Source organism: Hyperolius riggenbachi, chromosome 9, assembly GCF_040937935.1.
Source record: "Hyperolius riggenbachi isolate aHypRig1 chromosome 9, aHypRig1.pri, whole genome shotgun sequence".
NCBI classification, from domain to species: Eukaryota; Metazoa; Chordata; class Amphibia; order Anura; family Hyperoliidae; genus Hyperolius; species Hyperolius riggenbachi.
The window spans coordinates 282465543-282488806 of record NC_090654.1 but is presented as its reverse complement, the minus strand read 5'-3'; the positions used below and the strand labels follow the sequence as shown (position 1 = coordinate 282488806).

Below are 23264 nucleotides of genomic sequence, written 5' to 3'. Positions count from 1 at the left end.
TCTCCGGTCCGGCTGGCTTGGCTTCACTGAACATCCTGTCCCGGCAGGAAGTTTAAACAGTAGAGCGCCCTCTACTGTTTAAACTTCCCCCGGCAGGAAGTAAAGTGAAGCTGGAGGAGCCCAGACCGGAGAAGAGACAGCGGAGACCGGGGGACTCGCGCCGGCAAAGCAGGTAATGTATAGGTGGCAGGGGGGGAGCGGCAGCGGCAGCTCCACAGATGGTGAATCGATTTCATGCTGAAATCGATCCACAATCTGTTTACAGTAAAGGCAGCCATACGATCCCTCTCTGATCAGATTCGATCAAAGAGGGATCTATCTGTTGGTCGAATCTGTTGGCAAATCGACCAGTGTATGGCCACCTTAACTTATATTAACTATCCCTCTGATCACATGTCTGCTGCTGTTTGCAGGTAGATGAGTTGACAGAAGTCAGAACTCATCAAAGACTCTGTTTTCCCAGAAAATCTTGTCCTGGGGACGAGGATAATCCTCAATTACCATGATTATATGTAAAGTAGCGCTACCTGCAGATGTCAATGGCTGTCCCATAAGTGGGAGGAGAGCTGGGACTGCCTGTGGCTCCATATCTGGAGGGGAATAGCAGCCATTGCTGGGAAATGTCAACACAGCCAATTGTTACACCAAAACAGGGACCCAAATCTATAGTCATCAGTCAGCTCAGATAGCCGTCATCTGTAGGCCCCAAATTCCTGGAATGTTTAACCCTCCCAATTTTCCCAGAAGAGAGGGGGGGGGTAACTTCAATCAGAAAATGTCACGGAATGAGTCGAAGTAGATCTTTCAATTGGATACACTCATTCCAAAGGGATTAAGTAGCGAAATGGAGCTTTTTGCGTTTTTCAATTAGAATAGAAAGATATGTTAAACATAGGGCCCACTATGGAATTGATATGGGGACTGGATGGGTTATGGCTAGCAGCCCATATACGGGTGCTTGTGTGGGAGATCAGTGTGTGGCTGCCATCGGCGCATGAGCAGTGTGGGCCACACATACGGGTTCAACTGAGACATATGGATATATGGATACTTGGGCAATTTTTGTCTGGTTAAATTATGTGTATGAGGATGTGTATGGGTGGAGTGTCCTCTCTTTTTTTTATGATGACTGTTTTACTAACTGGCGACTCTTTATGGAGTATATATACATAAATATTCACTGAATCTACCCAAATATAGGGGATATTATTTGGAGACTGGAATGCAAGCGATAATCATGAAAAAAGATGTGAATATACTTCTTGAACTATGAACTTTGAACTTTAGTCCAATTGAGAATAGAAGGGCGGACCTAATAAGAATATATATATGGAGTAAAGATGGCGGGCTGCCATATGCTTTAAAACCCTCCTGATGAAGGCCAACGTCTATTGGCCGAAACGCGTTGAGGTTTTGCTAATTTAAGAGGCAACTTGCTATCTGGGCTTAGGATCTGGGCTGGTCGTGGGAGCGCGCAGCGGCCGCCCTGTGAACAAAGTCTATCTCGGGAACTAGCGGGGCTCGGGGGCTGCAATTCGACACAGAGCTAGATCTGGGGGTCCCCTCCCTCCCCTGAAAATTTCGGGAGTGTAGGAGGTGCGGAAGCAGAGATATTTCAGGTAAATAATGTCTAACTTCCCACTGAGCATGCGTGATACTCAGTGAGGAAGGCTGCTTCTGGGCTGCCCATTCTGACATTACACCGGTGATAGACGCACATGAATCTAGTGCGTCATAAAGTTACGGGGCCACGAACAGGCGAAAGCCTGATGCCATCAGTAAGAAGTCCATCGCCGCCAGACGTAAACCCACTACTATATGGATACGTGAGTTGCAAATACTTATGCTGGATCAAGAGTGGATTATATGAAGAACGCTTAAACTAAGGAACAATACTGTTACAAGCGACAGTGGTGTTGCCTCTCTTATAGAAGACACTATTAGGATATTCTAGTGATTTTTTTTTAATCATTTATATTTTTTTATATACATTACGGCTTATATAGAAATTGAAGGGCCCTTCAAGCCAGTCGTATGCGTGAAGTGTGTGAAAGAGTTGGAACAGTGAGTCTGTTGTTGAATTTATATGATCTTGTTGTGAAGTTTTGTGCGGTTTTATCCGGTTTTAATGAACTTGATTTGAATTTTGATTAAATTTGGGGTTATCATAGCGCGTGTTTGACTGCATTAAAGAGACACTGAAGCGAAAAAAAAATATGATATAGTGAATTGGTTGTGTACTATGAATAATTACTAGAAGATTAGCAGCAAAGAAAATATTCTCATACTTTTATTTTCAGGTATATAGTGTTTTTTCTAACATTGCATCATTCTATAATATGTGCAGATTACACAACACTCAGCATTCAAAATGAGTCTTTCAGAGCAGTCTGTGAAGTAATGACCTCTCTCTAAGGGCTGGAACCCACAGGAGCGCTTTTGGCAGCGTTTTGGCAGCACTGCGATACGCTAGCATTTTGCCAAAACGCTGGGCTAATGTTAATGGATGGGGCAACTTCCACAGGAGCGTTTGCGTTTCTCAGAAACGCAAACGCAGGACGTGCAGCATTTTGGGAGCGTTAGCGCTTCAATGTAAAGTATTGAAACGCTAGCGGAAATGCTCAGCAAAACCTAAACTGAGTGGTTTTGCTAGCGTTTTGCGGTTCAGCACACTGTAACAAAATTAAAAATAATTCACAGGACCAATCAGGATAAAAACGCAAAACACAAAACGCTACGCACCCGCTGGGCAAAAAAATACAATGTTGCAAAACGCGACCGAAAACGCGCATGAATCCGCTTGCAAACCGCTCAGACAAAACGCTAGTGGTTGCGTTTTGCGTTTGCTGATTTCAGTGGGTTCCAGGCCTAGCAGAGGAAAAGTAAATAGTCCAGGAACAGTTGAGATAATAAAAGTCAGAAAACAGCCCTCTCCAGGACTTTGAAAGTCGGAGAGCTTAATGGCTTGTTTGCATAGAGATAACAACTGGAGTTTCTCAACTCTTCCTGTACTGGAAACAATTACACTGATGTATCTGATCTTAATGTTTTATTTTTTAGCTGTACTACACATACAAATCATAATATCATCATTTTTTTTTCGCTTCAGTGTCTCTTTTTAAATTATTTTCAACATTCTAAGGGTCCAGGGGATTTCCCTTTCTGAACACGCAGCTGATTTTTCAGTCATCTCCTTTTGCGCCTGGCAATAGATTTTATCTCTGTGTGTGATAAATACCCACAGATGGGTTTTGTTTAGGACTTGTGGAGGAATTAGATAATAAGTTGTGATTTTGACAGAATACAAAGACCTCATGGCGACCCACAACCACTAGGTAAGTGTCATTGGCAGTAGGGGCGTGGCTATGCAGTGTGATTTGGTAGGGGGACATGGCGGTGTTGGATTGGTGCTGAGATTTATGGGATGCAGAATGCTGGGCAGCACAATCAGAATTTAAAAAGGAGCTGTAGCGAAAATAACATAATGAATACAATTGCTTATTTTTCTCACAGTACTGTATTCATCTATACATTATTTAGTCAGTGCCTGATTGTAAAATCTTTCCTCTCCCTGATTTACATTCTGGAATGTATCACTGGTGGTGACCTCTAGTTCTGCCAAGTGAACTGTATGGAATGTTCATTACTAAAGGTGGCCACACACCATACCATTTTTTAAATATCTGTTCAATCTAAGAATTGCAATCCATTTTTCTGACTGATTGTAACATATGACCAATGTACTACACACCTATGTTCAATTTTTCCCCCAATTATGATAAAAATGATTGGATACTCTGAAAAAATTGCTAGGGTGTGTATATTAATAAATTAACAATCCAACACACACCATACAATCTTTAGTAGAAATTGAAGAGAAATATCTGGCATTCTGGATCGATTTAAATCGAAAAAAAATGGGAAATCCGATCAGACTTTTCAGTCAAATGAAAAAAAAAGCTTTCCATTTTTTCGAGAGATACGATCGTTTTTATCGAATTACTGTAAAATCGGATCATTTTATTGTATCGTGTGTGGCCACCTTTAAGCTGGCCATACACTGGCCCGATTTGCCGCCGTTTCGACAGCAGATTCGATCACTGGGATAGAATCTGCTGCCAATCGTTCGCGCTACACGCCGAATTTCGATCCATGCCGTCCGATCCCGTCGATCGCGCCGTGCAGAAAATAACCGTCGATCGCCCGCGGGTAAAGAGCGCATCGCTAGCGGCGTTCGAGTGCCCGACGACCGACGCAATACAGCTGCAATACATTACCTGCTCCGCCGGCGCGACTCCCGGGTCTCCGCTCTTCTTCTCCGCTCTGGTCTGGTCTGGTCTCCGGCATGCTTCCCTTCTTCCTGTCCCGGCAGGAAGTTTAAACAGTAGAGGGCGTTCTACTGTTTAAACTTTCCCCAGACAGGAAGAAGTGAAGCATGCCGGAGACCAGACCAGAGCGGAGAAGAAGAGCGGAGACCCGGGAGTCGTGCCGGCGGAGCAGGTAATGTATGCGGGGTGGGGGGAAGCGGCGGCAGCACCACCACAGATTGTGAACAGTTTCAGGCTGAAATCGGTTCACAATCTGTTTGCAGTAAAGGTGGCCATACGATCCCTCTCTGACCAGATTCCATCAGATAGGGATCTGTCTGTTGGTCGAATCTGATGGCAAATCGACCAGTGTATGGCCACCTTTAGAGTTCTATGCACAGAGGGAGATACTGCTTGCTTGGCAGTTGGAAAAAGCTGTTATTTCCCACAATGCAATGAGGGTCACAGACAGCAAACGGTCAGGACCATGGTCCTGACATCACACTGTGGGAGGGGTTTCACCACAGTATCAGCCATACAGAGCCCCCTGATGATCTATTTGAGAAAAGGTAAAGATTTCTGGTGGGAAAGGGGGTATCAGCTACTGACTGGGATGAAGTTCAATCCTCTTATGCTGGATACACACCATGCGTTTCCGTTTAGAATGCATGCGTCGATTTGATTATTTCCGAGCATTTCCGAACGCATTTTGATGATTTTTAGGTTGATTGCCATGTAAAGTATGGCAAATCGACCTAACAATCCATCAAAGCTTGAATCGGACATGTCGGAAATAATCGAATCGATGCGTATCGACGGACGCATCGAACGCAGAAACGCAATGGTGTGTATCCAGCATTAAAGTAGCCTGGAGGGCTCAGAACCAATTTGAAGTTTGGGCTTATCTGCCATTTCTGCCATAGGCAGTCATGTGACACAGGGAGAGATCAGATTACAACTTGTGATTAGAAACAAATGAGGGGGGATTACAAAGGCTAAACTCTTTTCCACTGGCTGCGATGCGATTTAAAAAGCACATCGCAGCTGTTTTTCTAATCGCAAGAGCACCGCGATAACATGTAAATCGCGGTGCTCTTTTTCCACTACGGAGCTTTGATCGCGATCCGTTTTTTGCCGAAACGTGATCGCCGTCCTGCGCAATTCTCGTCGCAATCGCGTTACATTCCTGGCGGCGGTACAGCAGAACGCCGACAGTGGAAAAAGGCGCCTGCGTGATTGCAAGCGCAGGTGATTTGCGCTTGCTAGTGGAAAAGGGCCCTGTCTTGTACAAGATTTCTGGTCTACTTTAACTCAGGGAAGATTCAACTGAATAAAAACAAGTCCTGGAACAGGTCTTTTATGAAAAAAAGTGTTTGTTCAGCTTCTGTTATTGCAGATCGGACCCCATACATTCATCGTAATTTGTGCATTTTAGCAAAACTCACAGATATCCTTGGGAGAGAGATAAGAGGTGATCTCTGTACGCTGGTAATCTGTGTGATCTCACTCAGCCTGGGGGGATGGGGAGGCCGTACACTGCATGTTGTGTTCACAGCCACTGATTACCCAGTGACATTTAGCACACTAAAGATGGCCATATATCTGTAGACTTGGCGGCCAATCGTCCATTAGATTTGATGATTATTGTCAAATCTGATGAAAATCGGTGCTGCCAAGAGCATGCCCGATGGACAATTCGTTTTAGGCCTCTTTCACAGTGAGACGTTAAAGTTGCACGTTAGAAAATGTTTTAACGCAGACTAACGCACAGCAATCAGCAATACCAAGTCTGTGCGACACTCACAGTGCACACGTTGCGTTGTGTGTAACGTGTAGCAATATTTAGAAAGTGCTGCATGCTGTGCGTTTAGCAATAAATCTGCTGCGTTGTGTGTGTTGCACATGCTCAGTAATGGTTTTTTTTGTTGTTAATTTAACGCATGCGCCGTTTTCGTTCCATCACTGTGCAACGAAAACGGCGCACCAAACGCAGGGCTAAAGAATGTACTATAACGTCCAAGTTATAGTCTTTCAATGCGTTGCATTAGGGGCACGTTGTGCGACCTTAACGTCGTATCAAACGCAACGTCCCACTGTGAAAGAGGCCTAAAGTGTACCGGAGCTGAATAAAAGAAAAAGCTTCCTCCAGCCCCATACGCTCAGATCGCTCCCGCGCCGCCGTCCTCTGCTACCCGCAGCTTTGGAACCGGGTCCCGTTACTTCAGCTAGTCTGTGCCAGTCTACTTAGGAGAAGTGCGCCCTCTACGTATATCTCCGGGGGCTGATGGAGAGATACGCAAACAGCGCACTTCTCTTACATCAGACTGAGTCCGACTGACAGAAGTGACAGGACCCGGTACCAGAGCTGCAGACAGCTGCGGGCGGCGGCATGGGAGCGATCCGAGCGTATGGGGCTGGAGGAAGCCCCAGGTAGGTATAAAACTTTTTATTTCATTCAGCTCTGGCTTCCTTTAATTTCTGCCCAAAATTGGTTGTATGTATCGATTAAATATACTGGAAAATCTCGGACCGACATGCTCGGTAGAGTGCACAGCAGTAACGGCGAGCGGTAATTGCGAACAACAAATGCGACAGAAACCCCAGTCTGCTGTCCCCACTAAAGCTTCATGTCCCCCCGGCGCCTGTGCAGTTATACTATATCTGTCCAACGTCTGCGCCCTATTTCCCCAATCGCCTCCACGTGAGTACCGGCATATAGAACGTCGGGCACATCACACAGGCGTCCCACTTGCTAGAACGCCGGCAACCATGTGGGGGCGCAAATGCGGAAGTAAGAGGACACTCAGCGCGGACGGCGGCAGGTAAAGTATAATTGCATGCATGGGTACCGAGGTGGGGAGGGGGCAACACACAAAACATTAGAGGGGCAGCATTTCCCTTAAAGTGGATCCGAGATAAACTTTTACTCATTGCATAATTGTGTTCCTTTCCTATTGTTTATAGGGCATTCCTCAAGCTAAATACTTTTATTGTTTTGTTTTAATACTCTAATTCCCTATAAACGAAACAAGCCTCGTCCACAGCTTCTTGAGAGAGCCTTGGCACTGTAGCAAGGGCTTATGGGAGCTCAGTCTGGGCAGGAGGAGGAGGAGGTTACTAGCCAGAGATTTCAGAGGCAGAGGGGAGGAGGAGAGTGAAGTTTTCACAGGCTGAGGCCTGGAGATGCTATCAGCTTGCCTGTGTGTAATTTTTATTTATTTATTGAAGTATTTATAGCGCCAACATAAATATGCAGCACTGTACAGAGTATATTGTCTTGTCACTAACTGTCCCTCAGAGGGGCTCACAATCTAGTTCCTACCATAGTCATATGTCTATGTCTGTATGTATCGTGTAGTGCTTGTATCATAGTCTAGGGCCAATTTAGGGGGAAGCCAATGAACTTATCTGTATGTTTTTGGAATGTGGGAGGCAAACAGAGTTCCCGGAGGAAACCCACGCAGACACAGGGAGAACATACAAACTCCTTGCAGATGTTGACCTTGCTGGGATTCGAACCAGGAACCCAGTGTTGCAAGGCAAGAGTGCTAACCACTATGCCACCGTGCTGCCCCTGTGACAAACAGAACATGGCGGCCCTCGTATCACAGGAATAAATAATCATAAACTGTTGAAGCTGTTTGCAGCTAGATTTGCTGTGTAAACTATCTAAACTTTAGATAAGATATATAGACAAGTTACTTGTTATAGTTAGTTTTTCATCTCGGATCCGCTTTAAAGCTCTGAAAATGACACTGTCCGTGTTTTCTCATCCGCAGGTGCAGCTGGTGTGCTAGTCGGACATCCGTTTGATACAGTAAAGGTGGGTTTTATGTTCTGTGATCTTTCATATTTTATGAAGAGTGTGTTTGTAGCAAAGCAAGTTGACATCCTAGAAAAAGAATGCAGCTGACGAACTGCCCCTCAGATACACTGATTGCACCACAGCACCCTCTATAGAGAGGTGTTAGGACTGCAGCGTGACTGGCGTAAGACCCTATGTTGGTCCCATGAGTTTGCCATAGAGGTACTTTTGCCAAATCCAAATTAGATGCCCGATCCTAGGGGTACACATGAGCTAATATTCACTTCTGGTCCAAGGAAAAATTCTGGTCTGCTTGTCTGTGAATTGGAATTATTCTGCAGATTGTAGATTTAATTTGATAAAATAATATTCGCGAATGTCTGTAGTATGTATTGATTAAAAACAACCCATGGTGAGAGACTTATGGAAGCTGCCATATTTATTCAATTTAAACAATACCAGTTGCCTGGCTGTCCTGTTGATTTTTCTGGTCAGTAGGGTCTAAATCACACATCTGAAACAAGCATGCAGCAAATCCTGTCAATTTTTTTTTTACAGACATCTGATCTGCTGCATGCATGTTCAGGGTCTATGGCTTAAAGTATTAGAGGCAGTGGATCAGCAGGACAGCCAGGCAACTTGTATTGTTTAAAAGTAAATAAATAGCCTCTGTATGTCTCTCACCGCGGGTTCCCTTTAGGTACGAACGGGAGTGGCAGGACATTGACAACCACATATTGGAACAGTCAATGGCAGTGGCGTTGTTAGGACAAAATGTTTAGGGCCAGTTCCCCCAACCTCTGCCACTAGGGGCACAGACGGGGCAGTCTGTCTGTCTCCTCCTTATATAACAGACAGACTGCAGAGACAGAGGGCGTCAGTGTGTAGCTGGCCAGGAGGTGGAAATACCTGATCCACTGTCCTGAGCTAGTTCAGAGCTTCTGCCTTCCCCACATGTTGTGCGCTGCCCGTACTAGAGGCTTGTCCCCACTTGATGATGCGTACACTCAGAATATCCATATACAGCCGCATCATCAGGTCGGGACAAGCTCTAGCATGGGCAGTGAGCAGCATGCGGGAAGGAAAAAGAAGATAGCCCTGCACTCGAGGATCAGGTATGCCAACCTCCCTCCAGGCTTGCTGTCTGTCTCTGGGGTCTGCTCGTTCTCATAAAAAGTGGGGTGCCCAATTGGGTTCTCTGCATGCCTAGTGTGGGCTGTGTGCTGAAAAGTGGGGGAGGATAGTGTTCTGGATAGTCTAAAGCCTAGTACACACTAGCAATTTTGATTGACCAATGATTGCTCAATTTTACCACCTCCATGTAGTATGAGGGCCAAACAGATTTTCAATTCTATGCAGATTATATAGGTAAATGGTCATACTACATGGAGGTGGTAAAATTGAGCAATCATTGGTCAATCAAAATTGCTAGTGTGTACTAGCCTTTAGGCCTTGTTCACATTGAGTTCCGTTCACGTGTCGGTCCACGTTGTTTTTTTTGTCTTGAGGCGTCTTTTTTTTCCGATTCCCGGGGCGTTTGGGTGGGCGATTCGTTTTTGTGCTTAGCGGTTTTTTTTTGTAAACGTTTTTTTCTGAGCAGTTTTGTAATTCATTCCCCGACGCAAGTCAGGAAGTGAACTCTATGACCCGGAAAATAATAAATATAATGTATTTATTGTTAACACAAGCGCAATCGCTTTATTGCGCGTTTTGTTCGCTGAATTTCCTATACCTTCAGTTGAGGCGGAATTGCCCAGAAAATGGAACACGCGCCGCTTTCCTGCCGCACCACGCACGACCCGCGCTGATATGAACCTTCTCATAGACATTCATTGGCCACACGGTCGCGCGGGGGGGTGGGGTTTGAAAAACCGCAAGGGGGGTAAAAAATCTGAAAACGCCTGCAGTGTGGACAAGCCCTAAAGGCACCCATACATCTAACGATGTACAGGCAGATCGACCACGAGACAGATCTCTCTCTGATCGAATCTGATTGGAGAGAGATCTGTTGGCAGCCCACACACCGCAGACTGATTCCCGTGAATCAGCTTTGTGACCCCGTCTGCCCGTTGTTCCCCCCAAATGTTAATGTCCCCCACCTGTGGATTCAGATGTCACCTGCTCCAGCTGTTCCTGGTCTCCCACGAGCGCCGCTGTCACACGCAGCCACCACATCGCTGTGTCACACGCACGTGCCTGGGGACACTCTGGAGAAACAGTGAACGAGACTGAGAGCAGCTGGAGAGTCGCGGCAGCTGGAGCAGGTGAGACTTGAATGCACGGCACCAGGGGGGCTTATTTACATTTGGGGGGGCAGCGGCTAGGGATCCTTTGCAGAAGTATTTTAGGCTATTACCACCGCACACTCGATCGATTACGTCGGCCCAAGATTTTCCAGCATGCTCGATCAATATATTTGATCATAAAACACCATAGTTTCAATAGATTTTCATTAGATTTGATCTTTTTTTAGAAAATCTGACAGTGTATGGCCTCATTAGCTGGAGAAGGAAGGACAATGCGTGCTCTGTAGTCTAGAGACACTTGGCATGTGTGTGAAAGCTTGAGTTTGAGTTTTGGCGACTGTTGGCATCTTCCACTGAATGACGAGTCCTTTTACATTTTTGGAAATCTACGTTTTCTGAATAGTATGACTTTGCCGTGTGTATTGAGTGGTTTCATGTCTGTACTGGCTCTTGAAGTATCCAATGACCACAATGGGAAATTTTGCCCTGGGGGGGGAGATCAAAGACTGAGCCACACATCTAGCGATTCTGATTCAATCGGCTAAGCGATGGACTTCATTGGCTGATAAGTGTGGTTGATTGAAAGTCGAATGATTAGTGGACCACACACCACAATCCTATGCGATTTATCATCACTTATTGATCTGACCGATGCTGTGCCTCTGAATGCAAAAATCGATTCAGTGTCGATTGAATATGTAAACCGTAGCCAATTCTTGTGCGAATGACCGATATCTTCCATCCTGCTGGATCGACTAAATTGGTCTATTCAACATATTGGCCACTTTTTAGCATACTGCAACACACTCAATTCGATAAAATAATTTGAATTAAACTGTCGATCGCAGAGCCAAATTGCTAGATGTATGGCCAGCTTACTTTTAATTACTTTTGAGCAACTTCCCTTCTTCCAGGGCAACTAACGATTTCCCATTGGCACAGCGGATACCTGAAGAGCCTGCACAAATCCTAGCAAGAAACACAGCTAATTAACATGGCTTGTACAATGTTGTTTTAATTCTGATGACCCCGGAGGTATTTTGCTATAGCGTGAACCCATCACCAGGGATGAGCTGAAAATGTGTGGCTTGTGCAGATTTTGCTTGATTGGGACCAGAATTTGCTCCGACAGAAGGAGAACTTTGCACAGAGCGAATCAGATCGGAGAATTACTAATTAACTAACGGATGAGCTGCCAGGTCATGGATTTGCAGCTGCACGATCTAATTAGCCCGGTGCTAACTTCTGTTTTCATTGATGGAAGTTCCAGGATCAACTTAACTTAAAGGACAACTGTAGTGAGACAGATATGGAGGCTGCCATATTTATTTCCTTTGAAACAATACCAGTTGCCTGGCAGCCCTGCTGATCTATTTGTTTGCAGTAGTGTCTGAATAACACCAGAAACAAGCATGCAGCTTATCTTGTCAGATCTGATAATAATGTCAGAAACACCTGATATGCTGCATGCTTGTTCAGGGTCTGTAGCTGAAAGTATTAGAGGCAGAGGATCAGCAGGACAGCCAGGGAACTGGTATTGCTTAAAAGGAAATAAATATGGCAGCCTCCATATCCCTCTCGCTTTAGTTGTTCTTTAAATATGCTAAGCGCTGACTGTGGACAGTAAAACGCTCACATTTTTACCGTTTATTAAAGGGCTTTTAAAAGTCATTTGTTGCTCCTAAAATGCTCCAAACCAGAGGGCACCGCTGATAGGCCAATAACTCAACTTCCATACAAATCAAGTGATTGCACCATGTCCAATAGGCCATACGGACTGAAGCCTGGAGATGCTGCCTGCGGTGGAGGAGGGGGAGGGGACATGGAAGAGGCAGACTGCTGTATAGGGAAGGCTAGTAAGGCTACAATTGGGGAAGTACAGGCACTGCTGCCCAAGGAGGGGGACAATTCAGTGTTCTCCAACCTTAAAGGGAAGAGGAAGGCATTAACCCCCTTGCCGGTCCAATTCCCGCGGCAAGGGGGCAGCAGAGCACTTTTTTATTTATTTATTTATTTTTAAAATCATGTAGCGAGCCCAGGGCTCGCTACATGATAGCCGCTGAGCAGCGGCATCCCCCCACCCACTCCGATCGCCTCCGGCGATCAGAGTAAGCAGGAAATCCTGTACAGAACGGGATTTCCTGCTGGGCTTCCCCAGTCGCCATGGCGACGGGGCGGGATGACGTCACAGACGTCATGGACGTCGGGACGCCAGAGGGAATCCCGATCCACCCCTCAGCGCTGCCTGGCACTTATTGGCCAGGCTGCGCAGGGGTCGGGGGGGGGGGGGGGTTGCGGCTTGGTGCGGCGGGTAGCGGCAAATAGACAGGTGGCTGCGGCGATCGCGTACAACACGCAGCTAGCAAAGTGCTAGCTGCGTGTAGGGAAAAAAACATTTTGAAAATCGGCCCAGCGGGGCCTGAGAAATCCTCCTACGCAGGTTACCCCGAGCTGAGCTCGGGATAACCGGCAAGGAGGTTAAAGCACACTTGAAGTGAGAGTAATATGGAGGCTGACATATTCATTTACTTTTAACCAATACAATTTGCTTGGCAGTCCTGCTGATCTCTATGACGGCAGTAGTGTCTGAATCACACGCTTGAAATAAGCATATGGCTAATCCTGTCACACTTCAGTCAGAACACCTGATCTGCATGCTTGTTCAGGGTCTACGGCTAAAAGAATACAATACAATACAATAACATTTGTAAAGCGCTTTTCTCCCATGAGACTCAAGGCGCATAGATATATCTCAGATCAATACAGGGCTGCAGGCTGGACTGTGTTACAGAAATAGTCAGGTGTTCATAAATGCCAGACTGTTAGCTAGCTAACCCCACCATTGCCACGTAACACTAACCCTTCGCTCACTCCACTGACTTAAATGCTTCCGGGAATGGAGATGTCCCGACTGGGTGAGGCAGGGAGTTCCAAAGGGTAGGGGCAGCATGACAGAAGGCTCTGTCGCCAAAGGTTTAGAGGTGGACTTGGGGGTGACCACGTTATTAGACTCTTTTGATCTAAGATTGTGGGGGAGAGGTGATACAGTTGCAGCAAGTCCTTCATGTATCCAGGGCCCAGATGGTGCAAACATTTGAATGTCAAGCCAATCTTAAACAGAATTCTCCATTTTATGGGTAGCCAGTGGAGTGAGCACAGGGTTGGTGTTATGTGGCAATGGCGGGGTTAGCTAGCTAACAGTCTTGCAGCTGCATTCAGATAATATGACCAGCAGGACAGCCAGGCAACTGGTATTCATTAAAATGAAAGCAATACCAGTGCCTTCATATGTCAGCCTCCATATCCCTCTCACTTTAAGTTCTCTTTAAAGGACACCTGATTTGACATGATGAGATAGACATCAGTATATACAGTGCCTAGCACACAACTAACTAGGCTGTGTTCCTTTTTTTCTTTTTTTGCCTGAAAGAGTTAAACATCAGGTATGCAAGTGACAGTTTCTCCCCGGGTTTGATTGGGTCAGACTATAGCATATCCCTCACTAATAAGTAATTACAGCCATAAAATACTTTCCTGTCAGTAAATGGCTTCCTGGAGCAGGAAAGAGATAAAAAGGGACAATAATTCAAAGATTTGAGCTCTGACATACTCCAATGAAGGTGTCATTGAGCAGAGACAATGAAACAGTAACAACTTAAAAGCTTGATTTACATATAAAATAAAACTGTGGGATATCTAAAAAAAAAAGTCATTTCTAGGAGAAGGAGGATTGATACAATTGTTTTTGTCATCAGTTTATTTTCACCTCAGATGTCCTTTAAGGCAGGGGTCCCCAACCACCGGGCCGCAGGACATGTTCTGTTGGGCCGTGGTCCCCTGCCTCACTGCAGTGCAGCCGCGGTTCACTGACAGCCGCGGCTGTAACTTATGTACTATCCATCGTGCTACCCGGAAGCCTCCAGCAGGAATACATACAGAGGCTGGTCCCCGGATGGCTGAGCCAATACACATCTCCTCCTCTGTCCCGCCCTCCCTTCCTACCACCAGCCAATCAGTGAGGCTCTGGCACAATGAAAGGGAGAGAGGCAGCCAATGAAGCGTGCGCACACAAAACCCGGCTAGTACAAGCATCCTGGATGAGAGTGAGGCAGCACAGTAGAGATGGGAAGTTCGGATCTTTTCAATGATCCGGATGATTCGAATCGGATCATTGAAGAGATCCGGATCTTTGATCCGAATCTCGGATCATTTTACTACCGGAAGCATTCGGGGGTGAAATGAACAGCAGGACAGGTCTGTGGACAGGAGAAGGAGAGGGGGGTGGACACACAGAGAAGGGGAGAAGATGGACAGAGGGCAGGGAGTGGACAGAGATGGGAGGAGGGACGAGCAGAAATGTTTGCACGTAATACCCACATGCTGAAGTCATATGCTTTACATATATTTCACCTATATGTTCATCTGTACACTTTGAAAGAAAAGGTCGCACAGTGAAAGAAAGCATTCCCAGAAGATAAGTGCAGCTGTTTAGTGCTGAGCGCAGGAGGATTATATTGCCTTTCAATCACACTGTCTGCAAAGTTACTGAGCTGTGCTGAGCCAAACTTCCAATGTGTTCACTGTGCAGCACTACGGAACAGACAGCCTATAATGAGCAGCAGATTATAGCCGCCAGTATGTGTGCTCTACACATATCTGGCAGTGGCACCCATGTCCCCTCTCTCTCATCTACCTGTCTCCCTGCAAGGCTGCCTCCCATCCAACAGAGCGATCCCTGCTTCCAGGACCTGTCTGCCCGCTGGGAGGGGGCGTGTCGCTCCTGGCCCCGCCCCTTTTGCGATCCGAATCGTTCATTTTGATGATTCGGATGATCGACTCATAAAATAGATGAATCGTTCATGATCCGGACAACACTACAGCACAGTCCGAGGAGGGAGACACAGTGAAGAGTCAGCTGTCATTATTCCCTCAGTCCTGACTCTGCAGTAGTGAGGTAATTGTAGTTTGCTTTCCAAGACTGGAATAGAAGGGGAGACGAGCTGCAATGCTTGAGCTGGGAGAGACACAGGAATAGGAGAGGGGATTTGTTTAGAGCTCTGCACTTTTTCACCCACGGTTTAGAAGCAGACAAACAGCACAGCACACGCTGCCTCAGTGACAGCCTATCACTCAGCATGCACGTATCTGCTCTAGTTGCTTCTGAACCATAGGTGAAAAAGTGCAGAGTTCTGACTGACAAATCCCCTCTCCTATTCCTGTGTCTCCCCCTAGCTGGCAGCAGGATTTGTCAAGCAGTTCTTCTTATCTCATTCTGTAAGCTGGGGTCTGTGTCTTCCCACCCCCACTCCCCTGTACTGCCACTGACCTGACTTTAAGTACTGTCTCCTTACAGTCACAGCTCAGCGCTCCCACTGACTTCTACATTTACAGAAACACATTGCTGGCAACCTAGATTTCAGCACCATATATTTTAGAATCCTAGAGATTTTATACTTACGTGGGGCTTTCTCCAGCCCCATAAGCATGATTGCCTCCCTCACTGTCCTCCTGTGTGGCTCCGTTCAGCCGCAGTCAACCCCGGTAATTTGGCTTGGTTGTGCAAGTCGGGCTCTTCTGTGCATGCGCACCTATGTATGGGGCTGGAGGAAGCCCCAGATAAGTATAAAATCCTTCTGATTTATGTTCTTGGATACACTTTAAGCTGCACACACACTAGCAACTGATGTCACCCATCTGGGATCAGGATTTGATCCCTTTGGGCGATTTCTCTGGGTCGGGCTGCACACACGTCTCAGCTGAGTAGCGCTGATGTTGCGCAGTGTTGCTATGCGGGGGGGGGGGGGGCGGAGGGACGTCGAGCAGCGTGCTTGATTTCCCAGCATCCTGGTCTGCCGGGCCTTGGAGAAAATGTCTTGCATCAAAGCGGTCCTCGGGTCCGAAAAGGTTGGGGACCCCTGCTTTAAGGTACATACAGCCAACACCAGATCTTCGTTAGATGATCATTTGTGATCATTTTGTGCAAAAATCTAGCATCAGTAGAGCTGTCCCATTATTTGGTTTAGAGATCTATAATGCTGAACCAAGAAAGTTGATTGCTATTGTTCTTCCCACTACAGACACTGCTCGCTCATTTGCTGCAGGATCTCCCCCCCCCCCCCCCTCCTTTCCTTTCCTCTTACTCCGCCTCTAGCCTTCTCAGGACAGGCTGCCTGGCTGAACACAGCTTTAGTAAATCAGCTATTTTCCTGGAGTCTCCATGGCGATAGGCAGCTAGTGTTGCCATGGAGATGATTTAGGAAAGGAAAATTGCAGCGAATATGATTCCATGTTCTTATTTCCTGGTGTCTCCATGGCAGCACTAGCCACCTGCTGCCATGGAAACCATCCAAGAAAGGAAAATTCTGTTGAGTGTGATAGTTTTCCTGTTTCGGCAGCCGCCCTCTCTTATGCTGATTTACAAAGCTTACTTATTTTTCACCTCAAAGTCAATGGGAACCTGAAAAAAAAATATAATCAGATACTTACCTAAGGAGAGGGAATGCTCTGGTTCCAATAGAGCCTTCCCTTTCCTCTCCTGGTCCCCTTGTTGCAGCGCTGACTCTCCCGTTTGAATCCCCCGCCGCAGAAGGCTTCGGAAGTCTTTGGGAACAAACTGCTCCCAAAGACACGCGGAGCCGCCCTACTTCGGGAGCACTCTTGGCTCTGAAGACTTCCGATTCCTCCTGCGGTGGCAGAGAGCAGTATTAAACGATTGGTTGAATACTGCTACGGGGATGGGGGGGGGGGAGTGAGGTACGGGTGTGACAGCACTGCAACGTGGGATCCGTGAGAGAAGTGGGAAGGTTCTATTTTTTTTAAGGCTCTATTTATTCTGCTGTAATAAATCTTATCTCTGTCAGCCTGGCTCTATTCTGGCACATTGCCGAGGAGAAGGTAGCTTATCTCCCCTCCCACATTCATGCTCCTCACTGATTGGCTGAGGGCAGTTCAGTGTGACACCAGGCTGAGAAGGGAAACACACCTCACCCTTCTGCAGAAGCTGCTGAAGTATGATCTATGCTGTGCTCACGTGTTTACAAAACAAGCTGTCCCTGCTGCTTTAAATTGGGAGTTAAAATGAGATAAATCAGGAGTTAAGTCATTTAAGGAGAGATAAGTTGTGAGTTAATAAGGTGAGATAACTCAACAGAAAACCTTTGTGAATCAGCTCTCAGTCTTGGTTAATAACACTTTAACAATTAGCCACATGGCTTTACAGGCAAAACTATGAGCATTTTACGTATTGTTGTGGGTAGTAGCGGGCAAATTATTCAACTGAAATGCAAATTCTGATTCAACAACTGGAATTTGCAGTGGCAGAACCGGGACTTTACCAATCAGGTTCAAAAGCTGTTGTCGAAAATAATCATAATTCGATCAACACTTCTAGAAGGTGATTAGCCCTGGCAAAGTTCTGGCTCCACCCATGTGAGATCTATATTTCCATCAAACCAGAATTTGCATTTTTTGGTTTTCTTGCTCATCACTGATTGTGGGTTCACTTTGAGGTCTCCTGTTTCTGTTATTGTGTCTCCTCCATGTTATGTACTATGTTGTATTGCACTGTTTGCTTTTATTTTCCTCTGCTCTCCAAGCTAGGGGATGTCTTAAGAGTGTTACTTTGTTGTAGATGAGGCATAAGGCTCCCCCCCACGCAGTTTGCGGCCAGTAAGTATCGCCCAGATAAATTCTTCTTTCTGTCCACAAATGATTATAATTCTGAAATGGGCTCCACTCTGGGGTCGAGTCACAGACAATAAATCAGCCTGTATCCTAGAACACTGTAGCGGCGTTGTCTCAGATTGTATCTCGATGTTAGACTGTATACCACAATCATCTCCTGCCATCTTTACCGTGTCCCACTGCATGCTCACCCTGCTTATTAGAATGACGGTAGAATCAATGTCTGGCTTTACTGTGGAAGACTTACTTAAAGGGAGCCTGAAGCGTCTAAAAAAATCCCTCAAAAAGATACTTACCTAAGCAGAGGGAAGGCTCTGGGTCCTATAGAGCCTTTTTCATTACTCTCACGGTGTCCTCATCCACCGCTGGCTCCCTCGTTAGCAGTCTCCAACTGATGGGTCGGGGACTGCTCTCTAGCACTTCAGAAGTCTACGGGAGCCCGAGTGCGCCTGAAGACTGGCCGCTCCGTAGTGCACATGCGCGAGCACGCGCTCTCACGCACGATGCTGCCCATCTCGGGCTCCCGAAGTGCCAGAGAGCAGTCAACGACCCATTAGACGGAGACTGCTAACGGGGAGCCTGTGGTGGAATGCGGGGACCGTAGGAGGCATGGGAAGAGCCTCCCCTCTCCTTAAGTGAGTATTTTTTTTTAATGCTTCAGACTCACTTTAAAGGGTAAGTGTAGTAACACGCACATGTCCAGTTTGTCTGTTTGCTCCGCAGAGTGCATCAGAAAGGTGAATAGGATGTGATATCTAAGATTTCTCGATACAAAGATCTGGGGATGGTGGCCTAGAATTCCTCCTCCCTTCCCCTGAGCACTGTCAGTTGTCTGCCTACCTAAAAAACCTCACAGGTTGAGAGGCCAGCGTGGGGCGTTTCAACACCACAGTGGTCAATGACAGTGCAGTTGGAAGCCTCATCTTTGGCCGGCCGAAGCCACATCCTTGGTCACGGAAATTTCATCCACAGCTTCAGAAGTCCCACCTCTTAGGGTGCATACACACTTCCGGTTATGACTGGCCAACAATTGGTCAATTGTACAACTTCCATGTACAGCAAAGTATCCGGCACTGGTGGGGATCACCTGGTGCCGGATACGTGTGCATGCCATGTCCAGCACTCTCTTCTAATCTTCCTGTAGCTTGTAGCAGCTTTCCGAGGTCCTCCATGCACGGCTCCCGGCAATGTCACTTGACATGGTCCCGTGACATGCCATAAGCCATGCACAGACGCCAGGAAGCATTAGAAGCAACAGAAAGGCTAGAAGATAGCCCTGGTGAGTATCTTAATCACTGCAAAACACACCCAAAACTGTCCCCGTATCCCCTCAGACATGCCGGATAGTTGATACTTTAGGCTATATCAGGGGTGAGGAACCTTTTTGGCTAAAAGAGCCATAAACGCCACATATTTTAAAATGTAATTCTGTGAGAGCCATACAATATGTTTCAAACTGGGACAGTGCGCATGCGCAGCAGAGGGCTCACGTCCCTGTTACGACAGTGATATGCATACAGTTGATCCGCTGGGCAGTGGAAGTATCAGACATGTCTTCAGCTTCTCTTGGGTTTCAGCAATATCCCCGAGAGCCAGACAGGAGAAATACCGACTAACAGCTTGTACAATTAGCTAGCTGACTTGGGGGTTGATTCACTTTGTAGGACGAGATCTCCACACTTTAGCCCGATAGGCTGCCTGTCAAGTGACAGACAGCATATTGGGCCAATCGAAGTGCAGGGATATCGTTCTACAAAGTCACTGGGCCTGACAGGATCCAGAGTGGGACAATTGGTGCAGCCGTTCGTTTTGGGGTAGCACGGTTAAGTTAGTAGTGCATGCTACAGCAGTAGCGTAGTGTGTCTACTTTGTAAACGTTACTTGCGCTGCCACACTAAGCTGTGCTGCTTGAGCAATGTAGTTTAGTGAATCAGCCCCTACTGATTTGTCTGTGAGCCAGATGTAGCCATCAAAAGAGCCACATCTGGCTCCCGAGCCATAGGTTCCCTACACCTGGAAATGAGGGGCCAACAGTGTTGTGTGTAGGTAAGCTCTCATACTACATGTAGGCGGTAAAGTTGGTTGTGTGCATACACCCTTAAAGAGAACCCGAGGTGTGTTTAAAGAATGTTATCTGCATACAGAGGCTGGATCTGCCTATACAGCCCAGCCTCTGTTGCTATCCCAAACCCCCCTAAGGTCCCCCTGCACTCTGCAATCCCTCATAAATCACAGCCGTGCTGTGAGGCTGTGTTTACATCTGTAGTGTCAGTCTCAGCTGCTCCCCCGCCTCCTGCATAGCTCCGGTCCCTGCCCCCGTCCCTTCCCTCCAATCAGCAGGGAGGGAAGGGATGCAGGCAGAGACTGGAGTTCTGCAGGAGGCGGGGAGAGCAGCAGACTGACACTATAGAGATAAACACAGCCAGCTCTGACAAGCTGTTTGTCAGCAGCGTGGCTGTGATTTATGAGGGATTGCAGAGTGCAGGGGGACCTTAGGGGGGTTTGGGATAGCAACAGAGGCTGGGTTGTATAGGCAGATCCAGCCTCTGTATGCAGATAATATTCTTCAAACCCACCTCGGGTTCTCTTTAAGCCTGGTACACACCTCCAGTTTTTAATGACCAATCACTGACCAATTTTACCTCCTCAATTTAGTATGAGAGTTTATCTACATAATATGTTCATGGTATTCACAATCTTTTGACCCTTATACTGTAGATGGTAAAATTGACCAATAATTGGCCAATCCAAATTTAAGGTGTTTACAAGGCTTTAAGCCTGGCATACACTTTCTATTACGATTGGCTAATCACTGACCAATTTTACCACCTCCATGTAGTATGAAGGTCAACAGATATTGAATACTATGAGCAGATTGTGTACTGAAACCCTCATACTACATGGAAGTGATAAAATTGGGCAGTAATTGGCCAATTATAATTGAAAGTGTGTACCGGGCTTTAGATTACTTTTTGGTAGACAGGAGAGTGTGACCAGGAGCGTTAGTGGGATGCTGGCCACAGAGGACAGATTTCTTGAATCTCAGATCTCTATGAAAAATGTCCTAGGAAGGGGGCCCACGTTTCCCAATTTTTTATGCACTCTGAGAAGAAGATGGATAATTGGACTAACATGTGTAAATGTAGTTGTCCCTTAAAGGGCACCTCCGCTGTGATGGGGGAGAGAGGGGGTTGAGCGAGTAATGTGTAGTATGTGAACATCGCTTAGTTCTCTGTCCGCTTTTCACTCATTAAACTCTGTTACTCAGACTTGTCGGAAAGTAAGTCAACAGTAGCAATTAAAAAATACAGCACCCTGTGGAGCCTGTGGAAACGTCCATTAGGGATCCAGTAGCGGATGTACGGTCATATTTTGAAACGGATGAGGGTTTCTTACTTTGAACATTTTCTGACTCATTCAGCCAAATGCAGTTCAAATAATCTAATTTGTGTAACAACCAAGCTTGCTGATGACTCATGCTGTCTGGGTGGAGAGCAGACAGCATGAGTCATCACAGGAGATGGAGTGAGGAGTGGTCAGCATGAGGCAAATCTAGTCAAACATCTGATCTGCATGCTTGTTCAGGGCCTATGGCTAAAAGTATCAAACCTCATACACATGCCTGACTTAAAGGGGAACTGAAGTAAAAGGTATATGGAGGCTGCCATATTTATTTCCTTTTAATCAATACCAGTTGCCTGGCAGCCCCGCTGGTCTATTTCTCTGCAGTAGTGTCTGAATAACACCAGAAACAAGCATGCAGTTAGTCTTGTCAGATCTGACTTTAAAGTCTGAAACACCTGATCTGCTGCATGCTTGTTCAGGGGCTATGGCTAATAGTATTAGAGGCAGAGGATCAGCAGGGCTGCCAGGCAACTGGTATTGATTAAAAGGAAATAAACATGGCAGCCTCCGTATACCTCTCACTTCAGTTCCCCTTTAAGTCAGCTGATAACGACCGCCTCAGCTGACTATTAGGCGTGTGTATGTCACCTGACGCCCAACGAGGTAGAGGATCAGCAGGACAGCCAGGAAATGTACATATTTTTAAAAGGAAGTAAATATATCAGCTTCAATTTCCTTTTCACTTCCGGTGTCCTTTAATAAATATGGGCTTCCTATTGTGACTTAAAGGACAACTGAAGTGAGACTATGGGGGCTGCCATATTTATCTCCTTTTAAACAATGCCAGTTGCCTGGCAGCCCTGCTGATCTATTTGGCTGCTGTAGTGTCTGAATAACACCAGAAACAAGCATGGAGCTAATCTTGTCAGATCTGACAATAATGCCAGAAACACCTGATCTGCTGCATGCTTGTTCAGGGTCTATGGCTAAATATTTTAGAGGCCAGGGCTCGGCAGGATAGCCAGGCAACTAGTATTGCTTAAAAGGAAATAAATATAGCAGCCCCCACCTGAACTGAAAATAAAAAGTCAAAATAATTATATACAGGTCATACGTACCTCTCTCATAGTCTACTCTTCAATCTCTTTCTCCTCTCCTGCGTCCCATGTGTCCACTGTGATCAATGGAATTCTCCGTCCTCCATTTGGAAAATGGCTATTACCCCATAACAGCTTCCAGGTCAGCACACTGATAAACTGTAATATCGCCCACTTGAGCTATAGGGAAACATGGACATTACCTTGCTAATTCAGTTGTAACCGACAGCTGCTGATATATAACTGACAGCAACTGGTATATTTCAGTTCTGACAAAATATTGTCAGAACTTGAAGGGATCACTGTAAGAAGAAAATGGTGAGCTTCTAAGAGGAACTGATGGTGAGGTTAGTATGCAATATTCATTTGCAGCTACGTTATGTGTTTATTTTACTCACTTCAGGTTCCCTTTAAGGTCTACTTTAATGTTCCTTATTTTCAGCATGCCTTTATTGGTGCTTCCTGCCAGCCTGGCATTGTGCAGTGCCCTGTGAAGGTTTCTCTGTAACCTCGGTCAGATCATTGTGTTCCGGACAAAGTTCGTATGTTCTGTAAGGAAGTTCCTTGTGTGTGAATAAGGATGCTGAATCAGAGAAGGAGGCAGGCTGTCCTTGCATTCTTGTCTCCTGTTTTAGCTACATTCTGGTGAGAGTTATTCGCCCAGTCTGCCATGTTACTATGTAAATATGATAATAACAATATGAGTCTAGGTGGATAACTCCATCAAGGTCTCGGGTGCTGGGGGACGTAGCAATAGCCATAGAAAGCTGTAAGTTCCAGG

The 23264-nt window shown here is 46.3% G+C and overlaps 1 protein-coding gene across 1 annotated transcript in view; it reads left to right on the top strand.

The window, feature by feature from the left end:
- The window catches only part of SLC25A29 (solute carrier family 25 member 29), a 62870-nt gene that overhangs the window by 21606 nt on the left and 18000 nt on the right, over nucleotides 1-23264 (top strand). Inside the window, exon 2 of the mRNA XM_068252366.1 lies at nucleotides 8087-8130. Coding sequence (XP_068108467.1) covers nucleotides 8087-8130 — 44 coding nt within the window. The remainder of the gene's footprint in view (nucleotides 1-8086; nucleotides 8131-23264) is intronic.